This window comes from Dasypus novemcinctus, chromosome 2 (assembly GCF_030445035.2).
Source record: "Dasypus novemcinctus isolate mDasNov1 chromosome 2, mDasNov1.1.hap2, whole genome shotgun sequence".
Lineage (NCBI taxonomy): Eukaryota > Metazoa > Chordata > Mammalia > Cingulata > Dasypodidae > Dasypus > Dasypus novemcinctus.
The window spans coordinates 38779210-38801865 of NC_080674.1; the positions used below are offsets into that span (position 1 = coordinate 38779210).

The following is a 22656-nucleotide window of genomic DNA, read 5'->3' on the forward strand; positions in this document are numbered from 1 at the left end:
ATTTTCAGTCTAACCTGCTAACCCTCATGCCAGGGGCAGAGTTAAAACAGAGCTACTACCCTTCTTGTGACTTGGACAGGTTCAAACTTTAGCTGTTCTTAGGATTATACTGTAGCCTGCTGAATTTACTCATCAGTAGCTGAAGTTGGGTGCCCAACTATCTCTTCCTCTCCCATTTTTGGGAAGCAGAGTTTCCAATTCCAGCAGCGGAATATCTCCCGAGGTGACTCGTGCCACCAGTGGAGGATGGGCACCAGCCTCTGGGGTGTGGAGTGCTCTACTTATGAATATTCTCTGCAGATGGACAGTCTCCTCCTTCCATTCTTTCAAGCATTTTATCGGATGCTCTTCTGGTCTCCTGGAACCCCCAAACAGATGCTTTAGGTAGAGCTGGGCAATTACTAACTGCCCTGTAACGCAAGCTGACTCTAGGAGCTCCTTATTCTGACACCATTTTGCTGGTTGCCCCTACTTGGTGAGATTTTAATCAGGAATGTGGTACTCTGTTCAATCCTCCTTTCCTTAACAACATCTTCAGATTTCAAAACTCTTCTGTCACCTTCACTGACCAAAACATAATTCAATCTGGTTTAAAATAAGTTTCATGTTCAAAGTAAAAACACACACAGATGGCAAGAGGAACTAGGAGGGAAAGGAAGAAAATGGATTATGTTCTTTCACTCCCATTTCCTCTCCTCCTCTTTCCTCCCTCCCTGACATTGAACACTGAATTGTGATTACCTGATTTGTCTGAAAACCCTGTGAGCTTTCAAGGACTCTACGTAGAGGACTATAACATACTGGAGTTTATGACTCTTTGCTAAACAAAGTAGACACTCAATTATAAACATGGAATGAATGAATGAATGAATGAATGAACGAACGAACATATTAGTGAGTGATACTGTTACAGTTCATTTGTTTCCTCATCACCATTCAGAATAGAAGAATGCCATGCTAGGCTGTTGAGACAGATCCCTGAGAGACTTTCACATCTGGGCAGCCACGTGTAATGATTCAGTTGCCTTCTCCATCCACGGTTACCTCCCCAGCTGCACTCTTAACCACTCTAACCACAGAAGTGGGGAAACAATAGAGTGGGGTGGGGTAGGGGAAGAATTTTCCAAAGTTTCATTTCTATGATGAATATCTGTATTTAATTTTTTTATTCTTTATTGAGATCTGCATTGAAGTCTGAACCAACTTCTGAATTTTAATGGTTTGTGGCATTTGTGTGGACATTTGCATATGGTTTACAAAGATGCAGCTGTTCAAAGAAAATGTAATACATAAAAGCTGTTGGATTCCAAGAAACATGTTAACACTCCTCAAGACTGATAAAAACTAATTGTGAAGCATACTACATGCAAATACCCTAAAGGCTTGAAAAATAAAGTTTAAATGTTCAATTCTGCAGAAACACTTGAGTTAATCTGGAGGACCCTTCAACTGTAAACTAGAAGGACCAGTTCCCCTGTGCTCTAGGTAAAGACCTCTCATCAAGAAGAAGAGGAAAACTTACAGAGGCTGAAAGTACCTTTGCTATATTTTTATATCAAATTAGTTTCTGCAAAGTGTTAACTCTACAGGTCAAAATTGCAGAATAATCAGAAAACATGTTAAGATGACACTAAAGACACTATGAACCACTGAGAGTCTAAAACATTACATTTATAGCCTAAGGAACAGAGTGTTTAATTAGATACGGGCTCAATAAAAGCTGCAGGAAAAGACTAACAAGCATGCAGCGAGAGTCCAACTGCTTGCTGGATTCCTCATTCGGATTTTGCAAAGATCTCTCAAAACTGAGCTCTCCATCTAATCCATTGGAGGCTTGGCAAAGTTGCTATTTCCCAAGTGTGGAAAAGAAGACACCAAAAGCATCTGAAACAAAACAACAGTTTTTTGTTTCTCAAGGGGAACCTGCGTGCCTTGGCACTGCTTCAGAATGAGAACCGTAAAACAGCCTTAAGGGAGAGTCCCAGGGAAGATGTAAAACTAAATTTCTGCCAGCCGGCTTGAATACGGAGAGGTCTCCAAATCAGAGCATCCAATAGAGAAAATAAAGTAATGTTTCTTAAATGTCTGAGTACTGGAATGCGATATAATGAAAGATATACACTCAACGAAAGAGGCAAGGGGGAGAAGAAAAATAGCGAGTCAACCTAACTGTAAGGTTGAGGAAATCTTTGTAAAGACTATACATTTTGAATTTGGGCCTTGAGATACTGAGGCAGTTTAGTGAATAGTGAGTATTGTATATAATTGAAGCATGGGGAAATGGGAAGGATGTGGTGGTAAATGTGTTTGGAGATAAAGGCCAAGGCAAATTGTGGGGGCTTTCAATGCCATGCCCAGATATCTGGACTTTTAAGTTGGAGTTAGGGAGCAATTCACTGTCTTTAAGAAATTAAGTGACATTAATCAAACTGAGGCTCAGGTAGAATTATTCTCATATTAATGAGAGGGAAGGCTTGAAAGGTAGAAAACTATAGGCAAGGAAAATATCTATAAGGGATGCTGAAGAACCAAGTATATGCAGTGGGAAAGGCGAAGAAGGAACACACAGGAATCTAATCAGCAGACTCTAAAAAGGAATTCAAAAGGAGGTAATTAAAATAAGAACAAATGCTTTGATAGTGCTTACTTTGTGCCAGGTATAACTCTAAGTGCTTTGCATAAATTAACTCATTTAATCCTTTTCCTGTGATGTAGTCACTGTCATCATCCTTAACAAATAAGGAAAGCACGGTTATAGAAGTGAAATAACTTGCCCAAGGCCACACAGCTAATAAGCCACAGAGCCAGATTTTAAATCAGGCAGATAGGCCCCAGAGTCTGCTTTTGAACACTGTTATGCTACCTCTTGGCAAGAGAGAACAAAGGCCCTTGGGTTTCTAGCCTAGGTAGTTAGAAGGATAGTGCTGAGGTACTAAGGCCTAGAGACAAGTTTGGTAAAAGTGGAAGATGGGATGCGTTTAGTGAAAGGCAGGAAAAGAATGAAGAATTTTATTTTGGATTTGCTTATATTGATGTGAAAGTGAGCAACATGTGCAAGTGTCTACCTTTCTATCTTCTCACAACCAAAGAAAGCAAGATCTCCCTTCCTTTTTTGTCTTTGTTTTGTTTTGTTTTGTTTTTGGTGGGGGGAGAGGAACTAACATTATAAGATAGTATATATCTTAATAATAATCTGACTTTTAATTCTACCTGATTCTATTTTTTTCTCCACAATTTCTTCTGTAATCATTTCCAGCTTTAATTATTAGTTTGCTACATTTGTAGCCTCTGAAGTATCCTTCCCAAAGAGGGATTTTTTTTAATTAAATCATGTTGACCAGTTATCCTGATGGAGTAAAATCATTCTCTTCTGATTTGATGTGTTCCTTTAATGTGACAATATGAAAGCATCTGATTTTTGTGGTCGGTCACCACACAATGAGGTACACACCAAATAGCATGAAAATAAGATAGCCCTCTGAGCAACACTAAAATTACTATAAATACTACAGACTATAAATTAGAGCAGAGGTATTTAAATGACTATATAAAAGAGAGAGAGATAAATCACTCCCTGGCAGACAAGATGTTCCAGATCCTGAGTGATTGCATGGAAAATATCTACTCAACATATCTGAAATGAGGAGGCTCCCTCCTGAGGTTAGCCAGCCAAGAAGCATTGGAAAAGCAAAAGTTCTGAGAGGCCATTTCAGTCCCCCACCAAAGGGATCATTGATTTTAATAACTGAATAGCCTCATAATTATAATTAGGCTTTCTACAAAGAGATCTGCCCGTTGGGTAAAAATTTGCACATTTGTTAGCATGTATCATTTAGTCCAGTATATTTGATAGGCTATAGCCAAGACTCCCAAGAAAAGCCCCTAAATGGAAATAGATGCTAAATTCCTAGGCCTGGATCAGTTGCTGTGACAGCAAGAATTTCCAAGTCCAGAATCAAGCCATCAATACCCACGTGACAGGGCCTGTTGGTTGGAGAACTATTGCATTACATGCTTGTATACATTGTTCCTGATCTCCAATATGGCCAAAGATAGAGAGACCTCAGTTTTACACTCCGGCAGCCTGCCAAGAATTTCACTCCACATGGGCTATGAAGACCAACAAGCATGCCTCCCATAAGAAAGTAAACACAGTGGGGATCTACTTCATCCACTACTACTCAAGGGACGGAGACAGCCAGTTGTCCAGAAGAATATGTACTGTCCTCCTGTTGTATAGATTTTCTATGTCAAGATTTCTTCCAGGAACTATATTTCCCAGGTCCTCTTGCAATTTTAGATGCAACCATGTGACTAGTTGTCATCAAATGGGAATGGGAACAGAAGTAATGTGTGTCAGCACCACACACGTCTGAGAGGCACATTCATTTTATTTGATACTTCTGTCATATTTTCATGACTTCAAAGACAAGGGAAGGATGGCCCAGAAGTCAAAAACCACAAAGTAGTTGAGGGTCAGCCACAGGTAAACAAATAATAAAGCAAACGCACTGGAAGTATAAAGGTTGATGTGGTTTTACTCCTTGCTATTCAAAATGTGATCTGAGCCCAACATCACTAGCAGCTTGTTAGCAATGCAGAATCTTAGTCCCCATTCCAGACCTCCTGAATCAAAACCAGGATTTTAGCAAGCAAGCCCAGTGACTCGTGTGCTCATTAAAGTATGACAAGCACAGCATTAGCCTTCCATCTCCTCTCCCACTTTCACTTTCACCCTTTTGCAAGAGAGTGTGTTTGTGGGTACATTTGCAGTCAACTGAGAGTCTTGTTACCTGAAAAGCCGTGAATAGAGGAGGAGAAATCAGTCAGAAAATCTGACATCTAGCTGCCTTGTGGAGGAGTTAGAAATGGCTTCATAAAGATGAATTACAAAGAGCAGGTTCAAGTCCTCCTCTCCAGTTTACCTTGAGCTCCAGAAAGCCTCCAAGGCTGCAAATAGATGCTTCCTTTTGCCTGTGCACTCCCTTTGATCCTAACAAGCAGATACAGTGTGTGAGCCCCTTCGCAAAAGCCCAGCACTCAACCAAGTGGGCCAGCCTTCCCCCTTTCTTTTCTCGGCAGGGGCACTGACATCCCCTTTTCATGCGAGTATGTGAATTTGCTGAGTTTAAATCCCTGTACTACAATCTGAACATAACAACAATGAAAAAAAAAAACATTAAATTTCAGGATAAAATTAAGTTTCTTTTATTTATGGAGTACTAGCTAAGAGAAATATTAAAATAAGTGAGCTTAGAAATTTCATTACCTCCAATGTTTTTATTATCACCTTCTGACACAGACTCCCAAGACAGTCAAATAAAATGAAAATGCGGACAAGATTTACATTTACACCTACAATAGGAATATCTAAAACAAGGAGTACATTATTTCATCTGGGAACTGCTTCTGATTTTTACTTATGGTTTTCTTCTTTTTTTTCTTCCTTTCTTTCTCCTTCCTTTCTTCCTTTCCTTCTTTTTATCTTTCTTGCTGATTTCAAATGTATCCTCAGCCATTGGTAGAAATGAACATGTTCCATGTAATTAAGATGACAGAAGACCTATTGCTTTTAAAAATCTGTATCTTTCAAAAAGTTGTTTACACCTTTTAATGATGAACAGCATCAAACTTCTTTCAATCTCACTCTGTTCTCTGAGAGTCCCTGATTCCCAAAAGAATTAATAGACAAAAAAATCATAATCTCCAGGATTTTGTCATCATTAAAATGAAATAGGCATCAGTGTCAATAGAAGCACTAACACCAGCATAATAGTTCAAAAAGTCTTCTTTTGAAACCTGGAGGAAAGAAAGACAAGGGAAGAAAGAAGGAGAGGTATCAAATACGTGTGTCATCACAGAGCATTTTATGTTTACCCTGAAATAGCGTCTATCAAATTTGATTTGCCACTGGAGATCAAACAGGGTCAGGTTAGTCAGAGAAAGCCTGGCTTACCTAGGCCCAGTGCCCACTGGCCAGCCACATGCTGTGATTTCTTTGAATTAAGATAAGGTCTCTAGAACTGCACCATCCAATTCCATAGCCACTTAACCTTAGGTGGCTATTTAAATTTAAATTAATTAAAATTAAAAATAATTTAAAAATCAGGTCCTCAATCTCACTAGCTACATATTAGGTGCTCTGTAGCCATATGTGGCTAACAGATTCCATATTAGACAGTACAGATACAGAACATTTCCATCATCACTGAAAGTTTCATGGGACACTGCTCTAAAGTGTCCTTTGTATCATCATACTTGTGACCATTACTGATGCTTCAGGGTATAGAAATTTACAGCACAAACCAACAGAGGGGGGAGAAAAGCTCTTTAGGAAAGGGAGACTACACCAAGCACATTTTGAAGAGTGATGGGTAGGAAAATAACTAGAAAATGAGCACTGCCCAGGATCGTTGGACATCCTGGAGAATATGACACCTGGCATTCAATGGTGGAGTGCACGGCAACCAGCCATATGGTAGGATTGGGCCTGGATACGTGTTAGTGTTTCATGGTTGGGCTTGTACTTCTTGATGCCCAGATGGGGACTGGATACATGTTAGGGTTTGATGGTAGGGCTTGAGCTTCCTATAATTGGCAATGAAGTAAGAGCAAAGACACAAGGAGCAGAAATCAGCCCCAAGGTTCCATCTCTCTCTCTCCTCCCTCTTAACTTCCCCCACTCCTAATACCAGCTCACAGAGCAATATTCCCCCTCAGTCCTAGAAGTGCCATTCAGAGGCCAGGGCATTCTGGGAACTTGCTTGGCCTTCTAGATGGGAGTAGTCCAACCCTGCAGGAAAAGGAATATTAGCATCAAATTTTCAAACTCTTGCTCCTGGATGTCAAACTAATGGTTTTTATGGATAATGGAGTTTTGTTCTTTTGAAAGCACAAAAGAGTACAATTTGAACAGGACCTTGTCATTTGCAAAGAAAAACTCTAATCATCTGAAACTCAAATATCACACAAGTAGCATTTTTAAGTGACCCAAAAGCACCATATGAGAAGAAAACTTTCAAAGAACCATAACAGGTAAGACAGTTAAGAAAAAGAAACACATTTTGGAAACACTTTAAAACTGAAATTATAAAAGTAAGATGAATTATTTTATTGCAATAGTTGCTAATGTTTCACATTTTAATGGAAGAAATTCTATTAAATCAGAACCATGCTGATGGCAAGGCATAATCTGAAAACGTGACAAAATGACAAGGTCAACGTAATAAATGAAACCACGGGCTAACTTTGTTGTTTAAAAACTTCTGAATTTCTGTTCATGAAAAGCAATATCCCAACTATATTCATTAATTCTTACTTTCAATGAACAAATAGCTTACCACTGGAGGCATGTACAATTCTTTAAATAAAAACATTTAAAAATTTATATCATAAGTCTCATTAAATTTTTGCTTTATAAAATATTGCTTTTAAGCTTCAATTTCTATTAAAAATACTTTCAAGATAAGATTGATATATAGGAACACTTCACTATCTAGTAAGTAGTATGAGTTAGTTATGCAAATAATATATTGTCAACTGACAATTGGCCTAGGACTTTTTTAGAGGACATGGGGGAACTGTTTATAACTCACATACTAATTGTACTTATATGCAAATAGATATGACCAAGTACCTATAAAGCATATATTCTATTAATATAGGGAGTTAGCCTTTCTAATTTTCCTTACATTACTGACTTGCTTAACAAGCCCCCCCTTTTTTTTTAGTATAGATGAAACAAAAGTAAATTTTCACTCAAACCCTCCTTCAATTAGTACAGTTAGTGAAGCCTAGACCACTGGTGATTTACTACATGTACTTTGCAACCTTCAAAGATAATAACGATAGTGCTAAATGAAATTTTAGACATGACCAAGTATGAAATTTATGGAATAGGACTTAATTTCCCAGTACCCTTGGAAAGTAAAGGAATGATCTGGGTTTCCTACAGTATTGCCTAACATTTGATAATGCCCTACTTTTGGGTAGTAGTTTATTCCATCAATGTAGAAGCACTCTAAGACTTACAATAACCCTGGAAGTGGCAAGCAACTCTAGCAGCTGTCATTTTCTCTCAATGTCAGTCTCCATTCTGTTCTAAGGCTCTCTTGAAGCTCTGATTGTCATCAATTCTGCATGTGGCCTGAGTGTTTCTAGGCAACCAGCAACTCAAACCTTTCAAACTTAAGAACATGTTCCCAGAATCAATACCAGTTTCTAAATGCCTAGTGTTAAGGTCAGTAAAGAAAAAGTTACTCAAATTTTTGACAAGATTACCAATTACATTCTCCTATCTTCCTTCAAATTTCAGGTGCTTGAGCTCTGAGTCACAGGGTACCCTGTAAATTCATTAGTGAATCTAGAGCAGAACTGGAGATTAGAGATAGTTATATATGGGCAGCATGATGTATAGCTCGGGCAGACCCTTTGCATGTTTGAGGTGCTCATCTGGAAGTAAGAATGGGAGCTAGACACCCACAGTGATCACAAGGACATTGGTGAAATAGAATTTTATCAGCAGTGTTCAATGGCTGACAGTATTTTTATAATACTCCAGGGAAATAATAAATAAATAGAACAGGGAGAAGAAATCTAGAACCGAAGAAAAAAGACCATCACATTTTGTGGTTTTTCCCCCTGAGACAATATACATTTTTAGTTTGCAAGGTCTATATCAAAACCTCAGCTTCTACTTGGTTGCTCATACAAGTGGAGCACCTTCCACTATATATTGCTGAGAGGGAAAAAACTGGCTATGGCAAAACAGGTGTGAGAATCAAGCAAGAAGGTCATGCTATTCTCAGAGAGGAAGAGCTGTTTCACCACAACCTTTCACCACACCAACTGAGACAGCAAAAAGAACTCTTCTCACACAAGCAGTGTTCTCAGAACCCCATCAATCATTTGTTTATGTTTCTTTCAACAGTTTTCACCCATCATCTGTCATAGTACAAATAACTTTAAGAGATTAATTTATTAGTTTATTATTATTATTAAATAAAAGAACTAGCAGCAACTTAGAGGAGTAAAACCATGCTAAGGAACATTTGGCTTTCAATAGGACCAATTACAGGAAAATCAATAACATTATTTGACAGTCTATCAGATCCTTGACACTTCGTTTTTCCTTTCAGTCATAAACTCTTCTAACATTTCAAATGTGGCTGTTTCATTCACCCAGCTCTTAATTAAAAAAAAAAAAAATACTGCCTATAATGTCTAAGAAAGAACTGAAAAATTATAAGTTGTGAGGTTTCTCATTTTTATGCCCAAAATAGATCTGTATAAATCCAAAAAGGTATACTCAGAAGGTATTTAGCAGAATTTCATGAAAGAGTAGAAGGGTACTCCTATACCATCCAAAAACAAATATGGTTAGTTTCATAATCGCCACTTAATCAAACATCAACATAACAGATCACATCTTTAAGAGGTTTGGTGAGGGTGGACTCCTTACCTACTTTTACGCTCATGGCTCATTGAGACAAGCTACAGGAGCCAAGAGAAATGAAGAGCTATTACAATTATTTGCCTCTAAGAATAAAGGGGTTTTTTTTTCTTGTATCATCATGATAGTTCATTTACATTCACCAATTTGACTATGAAACTCCTTGACACACTGCCAGCTGAAAGTTCCCAACTGTTCTACTTTCAAGGACTGGGATAAGATCAGAGAGGAGAATTTTACATATCCACACTTCCCTTACATCTCTCTGCCCTGTCTGATCTCTTAGCAACTGTGTGCATTTAGTTTGGTTTGAAACCCCTGTTAGCCAGTGGTTTGGTTTGCATTTATTGTAGTTCATTGCTTGACCCCGAAGCCTAGGACCCTGTGTGGTACACGGCAGTGGATCAATAAATATTTGTTGATGGAATGAACTTTTGCCCTAAATCTACAATGTGTGCAAAGCCAACCTCTAGCCTACAGGTGGGGCACCCTTCTCTGTCTTGCAAGCAGCTATGAGGGTATGAAATGGATTCCATGCCTGCCACCAAACCACAAAGAATAAGTACACTGTCCATCAGAGTACCACCTGGACCTGAGGAGAAATCCTATCAAGGTTAAATGACTGTGACTGAAAAAAAGCCCAACTGACTGGCTGGAAGAATTCTGCCTTACTCACCATTCAGTTCAAGCATCTTGGCTTTTCTGAATGGAGTTTCGGTACAATGGGAATGGAGTCAGGGTCTCCTGCCGTTGTTGTATTAAGTCTGTTTTTGAGGGATTTAGAAGCTGAGATTCAGTATTATTATGTGTTTGTTCTGACAAATCCTGCTTCTCAGAATTTTTACAACCATATCAGAGCATTCCTTTTTCATTAAAAAACTGGTAATTTCATCCTCTTTATTTTGGCTTGTTTGTTTAATTTCCTATCTGGGTTCTAAGTCCAATAGGCAAAATGCACCCAAGGGTTGTTTTGGATAGTTTTATTGCATCTTTTGACCCAAATATTTACTTTTGCAAATTGCAAATAGAATAATTAAAAATATCCAGAAAAGTGTTATCAGATGATTTTTTTAAATGACCCTTTCTGTTCCTCCCACTGGTGCTAGAAGGAGTACAGTTAAATAATGAGCAGTTCCTGACTATGCCAGAAGTCATAGATAAGACTCAGTGCAGAGTGGTCCTTGACCATCAGGTTCTTAAAAGAATTTATTTACCAAGGGTTAGAGGGTCTTGGTAGAACCTTTGCTTGGGGACCAGAACCCAAGCTGCTAGAATGGAGGTAACTGAATCTGACCAAATACATGAAGTACAGGTTATCTGGAATCTGATAGCAGTACCCTGTGCCCTCATGCCATAGAAGGCAATGTACAACTGGGGAAGACAAAGCCAATAGCTACAATCTAGTCCTTGCTCAGAAGCACATGCTACCATGGTGGCCCCAGTTAAAGAAGGGCATGAGTCATACCCAGAATCAAAGACATGAATCTATCTAGATAGGCAAGGCTTGAAACCTACTATGCCCAGGAAACCAAGGACCGCTTCTTAGCTGCTATCTGTAAAGCACAGGTTATAGAAAACATGGATATTTTTTCTACATATTTCTTGATAATTTCTTTGTGTTTTCTACATAACTTTCACCTATTTCTTCAAAACATTTGGCATCTTTTAGCCTGCCAACCTCTATGTAAGCCTAGATAATAAATCCAATGAAAACCAGATTTTTGCCATTTTTTTTTAAAAGCTAGCTTCCATCCTTAATGGCAAAAGATCCCTTTTCCAGCCTGTCACCAGGTAGATGAGAGTTTAGTTTCCTAAGTAGAAACAAAGCAAGGTGCCTTCTTTCATGATTGCTATAATTCTCATCTGGCAACACCTGTTTTCACAATATTTAAATCAATGTAGATTCTCTTCTCAACTTCCAAGTCTGTGAAACAAAGTGGAAATAAGTGAATTGGTACAAAATTTGCAAGTGTGTTCAAATCTTGAACCCAGAGTCACTTAAATACATAATATCTTACAAGAGACTACTACCTACACCATGGGCCCAAACCACAGGATGAGTGCAACCAGGGACAGAGGGACAGGGGTGGCAAAAAAAGAGACCATCCCCAAATAGCAGGCCAGGGAGTCACACTGCCCTCCTCTTCCCACCAGCTCTGCCAATCTGTTGCATCCAGCACAGTAACCAGTGGGCTACCATGGTGATTTTATTTCTGGTCCCAGATGCAGAGCACACAGAGCCAGGGCTGTAGTTTTCACATCTATTTTCCAGTATCTGGAGCTTACTTTGCTTCTAGTAGTCAGCCTTTTATACGGAAGATTCTTACCCACCAACAATTTGAAGCCAAAGATGAGTGCAGGGAGGAGATGATTTTGAGTTAAAATGTGTCAAGTTAGAAGATCTGCACTGGAGGGGGCCATGATTTTAGTCTCTATCCCACCCAATCTCCTGGCACTGGTGGGAACTCGAGCACCATTGGCTGACAGCATTGAGGGGAGAGGTAAACATCCCACTGGGTGGAACTGCTTGCTGACATGGTCTGCCCCTCACAGGATGAGTTGTCCCACATAACCTCGGAGCACACAGGCCAGCCTCGAAACTTTAACCACAGGAACGCTCTGAGCAGCCCTGGCTCTACCACTCAAGGAAATGGTTTCCACAATCACACCAGTCTTGTTGATGTAGGAGGCCGTTGTCAAAAATTCTTTTCATTTTAAATATGTTTGCCAAACCAAGGCTCCCAAAATTGAGGCTAATGCCTGGTTTCCCTCTCATCCCCAAACCAGACCTGAAATACTTAAAGATTTACAATCACTATCTAGAAATGGACTTTCTAGGAGATGGAGACAAGCTGTGGGTAAATGGTAAGGGGTTAAAGTGAATATATTCAAAATGTGTGAATGATCAAGGAAGAAACCTACTGTTTATTAGCCACCTATATGCATCAGCCATGATGCTGAGAATTTCACAAATGTAATTTTATTTCATTCCCATTTTGGAACTAAGGAAAAGCCTCAGAGAAGTTAGGGTCAGAGGTAATTACTTGGTCTCTTTTTAATTCTGCCTTATTCTCTAGCTATAGAAAATGCAGTGTGTTTTGACTTGGAAGGAATACTGGGCTGAATATCAAATCAAATACGATCCTGTTTTTGAGCTGATGTTTAATCAATTGGAGCCACATGGCTGCACCTGAGTCCCCAATTTCCCAGGTCATACATTTAGAGCTTCCAGGCTGTCCTCATCATGACGATGAAATACACATCCGTGTCAATGGACGCACTCACTCCTGCGTAGTAGTTCATAAACTCCTCAGGCGTCACCTGCAGTGGAAAAGTTAGAAACAAAAAAAGAAACTTCGCTTCTCACTGCTCAATGGAGGCCCATCTCCAGTACCTGCAAAAGGAAGAGAAATTCAGTCAAGGAAGCCGTACAGGTGTGTATGTGTGTGTGTGTGCGCGCATGCGCACGTTTGGTGATTCCAGCCAAGGAATAGATCTAAGACAAGAGAAACTGTGGAGCTGAGGAGGGAGGGAGAGGGGCGTAAGAGAAGAGCAGGAGTTCATCACTTCAGATAAGTGAGAATGCAACTCAGAACAGGAAAAAAGAGTTCATTAACCGCAGTTAATACTGTCTTTCAGGGACAAGTCAGAAACTACACTTCGTGTCCTTGTAGCAGGATGAGTGATATTGTACCTTGAAATAATGGCGTTCTGTCCTGAGGACTAAGAAACAGATTTCTAGTTAAATGCTCCTCTGTTGCATGTGTTTCAAAGATGCAAATTACTCATTCAAGGCACAGAGTGAATAACAGACATACCGCGTCTCTCCACCCCACCCCTGGTTCTGTCTCATTCTTACCCCTGTGACAACGTCTTTGGAAAAGTGACTAACGCATTTACATGTTTGGATTTTTATTCCTTGATTTTTGAAAGAAGAAAAATAACATTAGTTATCCATTTATTTCTTAATAGTTAAGGTGATATGTCTACTCCAGTTCAACCATGCTGGGGCTGTTGTGATTACCTGATTCAGTGAAACATTGTCCAGAGGATTTGGTGAACCCTACCCTTTGATCTCTGTAACCGATATGACCTGTCAATTAAGCCAAAAGTGTGTGTACTAGCTTCCTGTGGCTGCCATACAAATTACCATCATCTTGGTGGCTTAAAAAAAAAAAACACAGAAATGTATGCTCTCAGTTCTAGAGGCCAGAAGTCCAAGATCAAGGTGTTGACAGGGCTCTAGGAGAGAACCTGCTTTGCCTGTTCCTTGGCTTCAGGTCACATCTTTCTTCTCCTCTTCGTGAGCCAGTCTGCAAATTCCCTCTGCTTCTCTCTTACAGGCTGCATGCGTTCGCATTTAGAGCCCTCCCCTCAATAAACCAGGAGAAGCTCTTCCTCTCAAGATCCTTATCTTAGTCACATGTTTCACCTTATACGGTAACATTCACTCTTGGTCACGTAAGGCAATATTCATAGGTTCTAGGGATTAGGACATGGATATACCATTGAGGGGAAGGGGGGTCATCATTTAGTCCACTCCAGCATGGATCTGCTTGTATAGGATAATGGTTATCTTGGAAATCCATGTTCTCTAGTTAGCCCCCAAGTTTCAGTGCTCACAAAGAAGTAAAAATATCATGAAAAGTGAAATCCATATATAATTCAAGACCCCTGTCTAGTCCATCCCAGTTTTCTCCCTTTCCTTTTCCCTGCCCCCAAAATAAAGAGTGATAATTGGTAGGAAGAAGTGGTTGTGGAATTTGCTTTTTTACATCAAGCATCCCAGTTAATTATTGGGCACATCAAAATTTGAGAATGTTAAAGATGATAAAGATAAAGTCTCAGCCATCAAAGCTGGTAGGGGAATTAGATAAGTAAGCAGATCATTCAGCAACAAATAGTAAGAAAGAAATATGCACAGGACTCTGAGGGGTTTTGACTGTGCACGTTAACTTGGTGGTTTGACTGAGGAACATATTTCACAGCTCAAAGAGAAAAGGTATTAAACTCTTCACTTTTTTAGTTCTGTTGTAGTTTTTGCTGTTGTTATTGCTGCCTCACCAGGGCGGCAGGTGTTGAATACGACTCACTTTATACCCATGCTAATACCCCCTTTTCTGGCTTTTCTCTATTACAAAAATTGAAAACCTGAAAACTCACTTTCCCAGACTCCCTTGCAGCCGCAGCTGGGAATAACCCAGTGACAGAATTCTCACCAATAAGATACAAACAGAAATCTTATACAGATTTCTAAGGAAGCCTTTCCTTTCCTGTTACAGGCTCTGCCCCTCCCTCAGCCCCTCCTCCCCTCTTCCTTCCTCTTGCTGCCTAGAACTCAGATGTGCTCACTAAAATTAAAGACATCTTGAGATCAGGAGGTAACGGCCAGGAGAATCACAGAGCCCTCAACCCTGCCAGCCCTGAACCACTCAACTTAGCAGGTTTTGTAGGTGAAAAAAAAAGAAGGCTCATTTGTTTACTCCTGTTTAATGAAAGTTCCCATTACTTGCAATTGAAAGCAAATCCTGGTGTATGAAAGCATGTTTGAGAAGGCTATCATACCCATCCCTCAGCCTAAGGTCTCCCAATGGGTGGAGTGACCCAGAGATGAGTTACCTGTGCATGGAGAAGAAGGAAAGAATGAGAGATGGAGCAAAGAATAAGGTCAACTTTAAGCCCCATCTGAAGGTGAGACTACATTAAACCTGAAGTCAGAGCTAATATATTTGCTCATTTCAGAAAAAGCTAGCCTTAGCTAAGTGCCAAAATTTTTACTTTATTTTGTTTACATTAGAAAAATCAAGGACGTGAACACCTCCGCTTTTGGTGGCCCTCTTGACTAGGTTAAATCTTATTTGAGAGAGTATATACTATACACTGTGGAAGGTCCCAGATGGGGGCAATGAAAATATGAGTCATGGTAAGAATACAGTCCCTTGTCCTCCACTCAAGACTGATTAGAAAATTCTAAAATAAGTTTAGGTTATCTACATACATTCAGCAGTATATATGAAATACATTTAATTATTTTTTAATTCTTCCTTGAGGTAGATGAGGAGATGAGACTCATATTGCCTCAAAAGCTAACCATGGGGGGAAGCGGACTTGGCCCAGTGGATATGGCATCCACCTGCCACATAGGAGATCCATGGTTCAAACCCCGGGCCTCCTTGACCCATGTGGAGCTGGCCCATGCACAGTGCTGATGTGCGCAAGGAATGTGCCATGCAGGGGTGCCCCCGCGTAGGGGAGCCCCACGCGCAAGGAGTGCGCCCTGTAAGGAGAGCCGCCCAGTGCAAAAGAAAGTGCAGCCTGCCCAGGAATGGTGCCACACACACGGAGAGTTAACACAGCAAGATGACGCAACAAAAAGAAACACAGATTCCTGTTATGCTGACAACAACAGAAGCGGACAAAAAGAAGAACACGCAGCAAATGGACACAGAGAACACACAAGTGGGACAGGGGTGGGGGCAGGGGTGGGGGCAGGGGAGAGGGGAAGGGGAGAGAAATAAATCTAAAAAAAAAAGAGGCTAACCATGGAAAGCAGATTTGGCTCAACAGATAGAGTGTCTACCTACCACATGGGAGGTCCAGGGTTCAAACCCCGGGCCTCCTGACCCATGTGGTGAGCTGGCCCACGTGCAGTGCTGATGTGTACAAGGAGTACCGTGCCATGCAGGGGTGTCCCCTGCATAAGGGAGCCCCACGCACAAGGAGTGAGCCCCATAAGGCGAGCCACCCAATGTGAAAAAAGTGCTATCTTCCCAGGAATGGCATCACACACACGGAGAGCTGACACAGCAAGATGATGTAACAAAAAGAGACAACAGATTCCTGGTGCCGCTGACAAGAATACAAGCAGACACAGAAGAACACAGAGGAAATGGACACAGAGAGCAGACAACTGGAGGGGGTGGGTGGGGAAGGGGAGAGAAATAAATAATTTAAAAAAAGAAAAGAAAAGCTAACCATTTCTAAATGACTTTTTTTAAAATCTGTGGTCATAAACTACTATATACTAATGAAAAATTCAAAACAAAGTTAAAAAAAAAAAAAAAAGAAGTGAAAGCCTCACCAGTTAGAGTGGAGTTTAGGGACAGAACAAGGGGAAAGGAAGTCTGTTTCACACATTTCATTGTTTTCATAACTCCATCAAAATGGCTTCTGAGACACAGCCTGCTATGAGGCCAGAGTGTGGGGCAATAGTCCAGCATCTAGAACACCAAATTCCAGGACTGCTGCAAACCCCAATATGAGCATTTATAAGCACGTGAGAGCTTAGGCTCGATTATTAAAATGTCACATATTTAAATATCATCCTTGAATAGGGACTATGCTAACTGTCCTACATTATTCTAAATTCCCTTATATTTGAATATCAACTATATTTTTAACCATAAATGAGAGTACTGGCTCTTATAGCTGTGCTTCATCGCCAGAAATCTTTTTGGTTTTTTTAATTTGTTTTATTTTTGTTTTTGTTTTTTGTTTGGTTTTTCTGCCTGTTTTTATTAGAAAATTGTGGTTTTACATGTATAAAACAACTCAATTTTAAAAACTCAATTTGCAAAAGGTAAATTAGGGGCTAATTATTTGTTTTGTCAGAGAATTTGCCAGAGTTCCCTTACATCAACAGTTCCTTGGGCATTTAAAATATAATTCAATGTACAAAAGTTTTAATCACACACTACTTTTTAGAAACGTTTTCAATGCATCTATTAAATAAGATAACCCCAGTAAAACCCTTAGCACAGTGTTCAGTAAATAATAAGTGCTCAATAAATGTTACCCAGAGCCACTATTATGCTAAATGAGGTCCATGTGCATATTTTCTTTAGCTATTAAAAATAGGAATTTCTGAACATTTTAGAGCTAGAGATTCAAATATGAATGTGTATAAGAATCATCTAAAATGAGTTTATATGGCTACGAGTTTCTAAAAAAGAGTCTGGAGGCTGGCAGAAGGATTGCCCTCATGCACAACTGAGCAGAGTCAGAGAGACAGATAAAGCAGATACAACCCCCAGATATTGGTTCCTTTGAAGGCTAAAGAGACCCATGAGAGTTATGGTCATGGCCGATGGGGTTAACTACCAGGGCAGATGGCCCCTCTTTGGAAATGGTGTTTATGTGTGATGAATCTGGACTCAGATGGGATCTCCCTTCATAAGACTTTCATGCTAATGTGCTGGAGGTGCAGTTAACGTTGGGGTTTAAGATATATTTAGGGGATTTGAATCTCTGGACTGACAATGTGATAGCCAGGTTCTGAGCCTCAACAGACTCCAGCACCTACAATCTGATTTATTGGACTTACCACACTCAGCTAAGATGGAGTTGAAGAAGGACAACCACCACACCATGGAGCCTAGAGTGATTACAACTGAAAATGGGAGGATTGCATCCAGCATCCATGTGGAATCTGAGCCTCCTCTTGACTTAGAGGTGCAATGGACACAACCAATCCAATGTCCACATAGAAGAGGTGGCATTGGATTGGGAAAAGTGGACATGGTGGACGATGGGTATGGGGAAAGGCAGGAAGAGATGAGAGGTGGAGGCGTCTTTGGGACATGGAGCTGCCCTGGATGGTGCTTCAGAGGTAATCACCGGACATTGTAAATCCTCACAGGGCCCACTGGATGGAATGGAGGAGAGTATGGGCCATGATGTGGACCATTGTCTATGAGGTGCAGAGGTGCCCAAAGATGTACTTACCAAATCCAATGGATGTGTCATGATGATGGGAACGAGTGTTGTTGGGGGGGGAGAGGGGGGATGGGGGGGTGGGGTTGAATGGGACCTCACATATATATTTTTAATGTAATATTATTACAAAGTCAATAAAAAATAAAAAATAAAAAAATTAAAAAAAAGAATCATCTAAGGCACTTATTTGCACTACAAATTCTTGGGCACCATTCAAAAAAGAAAAAAAAAAGTCTGCATCTGTGGTTCTGCAGTGCAGCCCAGCAAGCCACATTATTAAAATATATCCCCCAGGTTTGGGGTATTAACTTACAGCCAGATTTGGGTGTTCATACAAGGTCTATGATATTCAGGTAACATCAGATTCTGTGACTACTAAAAATCCCAATAACTTGTATGAGTACTTGAGAGCTTAATGCAGCTTATTAAGAAAAATGTCAAAAGGTGCAGGGGTAGGGACTTTAAATCATCTGCCAACATAACGACCAGCAACGCTGACGGGAGTTGGAGAAAAGAGCAGCTGAGGTTTCCCCTGGCGACGAGGAGGAACCACCTGCAGAAAGGAAGGCAAATCACTCTGGGATCCCATGTCGAGTCAGGCTAATTTGGGGAAATGGCAGTTGACTATTTTTCCACTGACATCTTGGAGATCAAAGGCCGGCAGTATTGCAGGGGAAATATGACCATCTCCACCTTTTCTGTCCCTAAGCATGTAGCTGCCCTACACTCTCTAGGTGCCTGTCTGCCTCTGCAATCCCTTCAGTCAAAAGGAGGGTATTTTTTCTGTCCTTGACTGAAGAAATGCCAGCAGGAAGAAAAGAAAGGTATTCTGCTTAAAAGCCCTTCCTCTTCCTCACTCCTTGCTAATGGGGCTCATCACAACATTTCATGGTAAAAGGTGGGGGGTGGGGAATTCCCTTCAGAAGGAGAAGTCTCATTTCCCCTCCCCATCACCCCATCTCCTCTTCCTGTCCACTGTTCCATCCCATGTGGCAAAGGTACAAAGGAGTCCGCCCCAGGGTTCCACAGGTGATGAGTGTGACAGAGAGAATCCCTCATCTCCCATCACCATCTCTTCAGGACACCTGAGAGCTAAACTGGCTCTGGGTTTTTAAGAAGAAAAGTAAAACACCCATTTATGACTGTTGATAAAAGACAGATGACGTTATTTCATCTCACTTTCATCTCACCCTACACAGTCTTGAGGACACGTTTCCTTACTCTACCTAGTCATTTATTTGTAACTTGAAGGTAACGGTTGATGAAGACAGGGTGTCTGCTTTTGCTTTTAGGTTCCCTGTAGTTTAGAAATGCATTTTAATCTCAAAGCTTACTGAAAAATAAATCAGAGTAAATTCTGTTATTTGGCATTCCCCTGACTGAAAGCCTCCCTTCAATGGTATTTCTATATAGTAAAGCATGATGATAAATCATGCTCATAAGGGCAAATGTAAATGTACTCCAGTATCTGAAAATGCCTGGTGAATTGTGCTTTTTAAAAATTGAATACTCATTTTGAAGTTAAATATGTTTTATTATAGTCTAGTTCACTGGAATGTGACTAACTGTGTGTGGTAAATATGGCAACCGTGAACTGGAGTGTTTAACCAAAATACCACATTCTCCAGCTGACAGGTGGTTAGCTGCATGTGGACCCCCTACTGATATATGTGTCTAGGAGAGTGTTTCTGGGCACATACACACATATTTTATTATTTAGTTCTCAACCTCCTAGATGGTCCTTAAGGAAATACTTTATTTCTCTTGTTTTTACAACAAATATGGTATGTATGTTGAGGTTTTTAAGGCACTGGACCTATTTCCCATTTCAACTTGTATAGAAGAAATTCCACATAGATTAAGCTCTTTTTACTTACCAATCCATCTTTGTCATAGGGTGAATCAAAGTTATCCAGAAATTTCCTGAATACTTGTTCCTCTGACCATTCTCCATTTTGGTACTTTGGATGGTGTTTTGCATTATACACCTCACGAAGGTCCTCAATTGTTATAACGCCATCTCCAGTCTTGTCTAACTTTCTAAAAGCTTGCATAATTACCTCTTTTCTGGCTCTGGACATTGGAGGCTAAAGAAAAAGAAAAAACACACAGACACAGAAGCAATGGAGCCTCTTTTTTTGTATCCTGTGTGAATTATTGACTCCCTTCAGTGCTGTGAAATCAGTTATGTGCTGTTAAAGGTACACCTTATGATCACTCCTTAAAGGCCTTAAACCAGACCTCAGGTGCCCTGCCCATCCCCTCCACAGTGTGCTAACAACTGCTAAAAGGGAAACCTCAAAATAGCCAAACCAAACCACATGAAAGTCAAGCTCGGCACACATGTGCCGATTCACACAGCCACTTACTCTTAATGTGAGAAGAAATTCATTGAAGTCTATTGTTCCATTGCCATCTTTATCAAATCTCCTGAAAAGCTCTTCTGCCTCCTCCTTTTCCATGACCACGGCATAATCATTTAACCCCTTCACAAATTCTTTGAAATCAAGGGTTCGGTTGTTGTTATCATCCATAATTCGAAACACTCTAAAGAAAATAAACACACAAGGAAAACCCAGTAAGAAGGTGTAAGTCTAAAGACTTAAAATGAAAATCACTCTCAAGGTTTTTCAAAGTAAAATACAGAAGACCAGATTCTGTTCCATACCTTTGTTGCAATATGGAGGGCCAGTTGCTAGCTTCTCAAAAAAAGAAACCCTTAAAAAATATATACATATTGTATGATCCAATTACATGACATTCTGAAAAAGGCAATGCTAAAGATCAGTGGTTTCCAGGCACAGGGAGGGGAGCTGAATAAGCAAAGCATGGGGAATTTTTAGGGTATTGAAACTATTCTGCATGATATTATAACGGTGGATATGTGACATTATGCATTTGTCAAAATTCATAGAACTTTACACCACAAAGACTGAAATTTAATATAATGTAAATAAAGCTGTACTCTAATTAATAAAGTTGTTTCCCACACTGACACTGCTATGCATCTATACTGGAACCCAACAATCAAGTGAATGGCTGAAGGAAGGTGGGAGTCAGGTTTCTCACTGTTGGAGTGACTGACATAAGCAGGAGAAGGAGGCTAGAATTATCCATGAAGTATTGGATTTGAGTTGGAGACATCAGCATTATTCATGTTTAGCTTTATACAGACACAGATGGTTATATATAGAAATATTTGTATATATGTATATATACTTATAGTTCTTTGCTCTGTCAGCTGAGAGTCCTAGAAGCAACCACATCCCAGTAGCAATGACATATTTAGCATCCAGATCTTAGTTTCTAAAACAAGTTCTCAAAAAAAAGGAACCAGGACACCTTGGAGAAATGGGCAATTCTAGGACCAGGGCAGGAAATATTCAAGATGATCCTGGAGCATTGTACAGTGACAATAAGTAAGTAAGTGTTCAAAAACTAAAAGAAAAAAAACCCTACATGGATGAGGGTATGCCAAAGGGACACAGCAGCCATCTGAAAAAAACTTTTAATGGACAAAGCTCAATCAAACAAATTCATCAACAAAATAAAGTATTGGGTTATAATCCAAAGAATAAAATAAACATCCATGAGTCCATATTGGTATAAATAAAAGGTCAAATAAACACATAAATGAAGAAAATTTCCCGTGCAGAAGAATTCCTTCAAGAAGGAGGAACATAATTCCCACTCCTTAAGTGTGGGCTGCACATAGTGACTTCCTTCCAAAAAATAAACTATGGAAAGGGAGGGGAAAGAATAACTTCATAGTGGAGAAACCTGAGAAGCACTACCTCAGCCAGGGAACCAAGATCAACATCAACATTATATTGATAGATTGTATCCGTGAGAGGATGTGATGAAAATGGAACTTTATCTCTGCTCTTCCTCCCAAAAACCAATAACCCCAGTCTAATCATAAGAAAAACATTGGATAAATTCCAATAGAAGAGCATCGTACAAAATACTTGACCGGTCTTCCTTAAAACTGTTTAAGTCATCAAAAAAAAGGAAAGTGTGAGAAACTGTCACAGCCAAGAGGAGATTAAGACTTATTAAGGAAACATGGCAAGTAAATACAATGTGGAATTCTGAACAGAGTCCTAGAATAGAAAAGACATTAGGTAAAAAACAAGGAAAATATGAATAAACTATGGGCCTTATCAATAACAGTACATCAATATTGGTTCACTAATGGAAATAATTGTACCCTACTAATGTAAGATACAAATAATTGGGGAAACTGAGCGAGGGGGTATATAGAAATCTCTGTACTATTTCTCAATTTTTCTGTAAAGATAAAGACTGGAATAAAAAATAAAGTCTATTAAAATATACACAAAGGTAGCAGTTTTCAAAATTCCATCTCCCAATTAAAGGAAAGCATAAATCCTTCAAAAATCATATGGTGCTTTATTTTTCTTGAAAAGATTTACAGAACCTACTATAGAAAGTAAACAGGATTTCTTATCTTTTCAATATACATCTAC

The 22656-nt window shown here is 39.8% G+C and overlaps 1 protein-coding gene across 6 annotated transcripts in view; it reads right to left on the reverse strand.

The window, feature by feature from the left end:
* Positions 1 to 5192: 5192 nt before the first annotated feature.
* The window catches only part of CAPSL (calcyphosine like), a 37843-nt gene continuing 20379 nt past the window's right edge, over positions 5193 to 22656 (reverse strand). For 3 of the 6 annotated variants that reach the window (XM_058307708.2, XM_058307707.1, XM_058307711.2), the window contains exons 3-6: positions 20536 to 20713; positions 20044 to 20253; positions 10128 to 12772; positions 5193 to 6793 (exon numbers count right to left, since the gene is read on the reverse strand). In XM_058307708.2, the coding sequence (XP_058163691.1) occupies positions 12671 to 12772; positions 20044 to 20253; positions 20536 to 20713 (490 nt within the window). In that variant the 3' untranslated portion in view covers positions 5193 to 6793; positions 10128 to 12670. The remainder of the gene's footprint in view (positions 6794 to 10127; positions 12773 to 20043; positions 20254 to 20535; positions 20714 to 22656) is intronic. The other 3 variants (XM_058307722.1, XM_058307709.1, XM_058307730.1) reach the window with 3 other exon arrangements.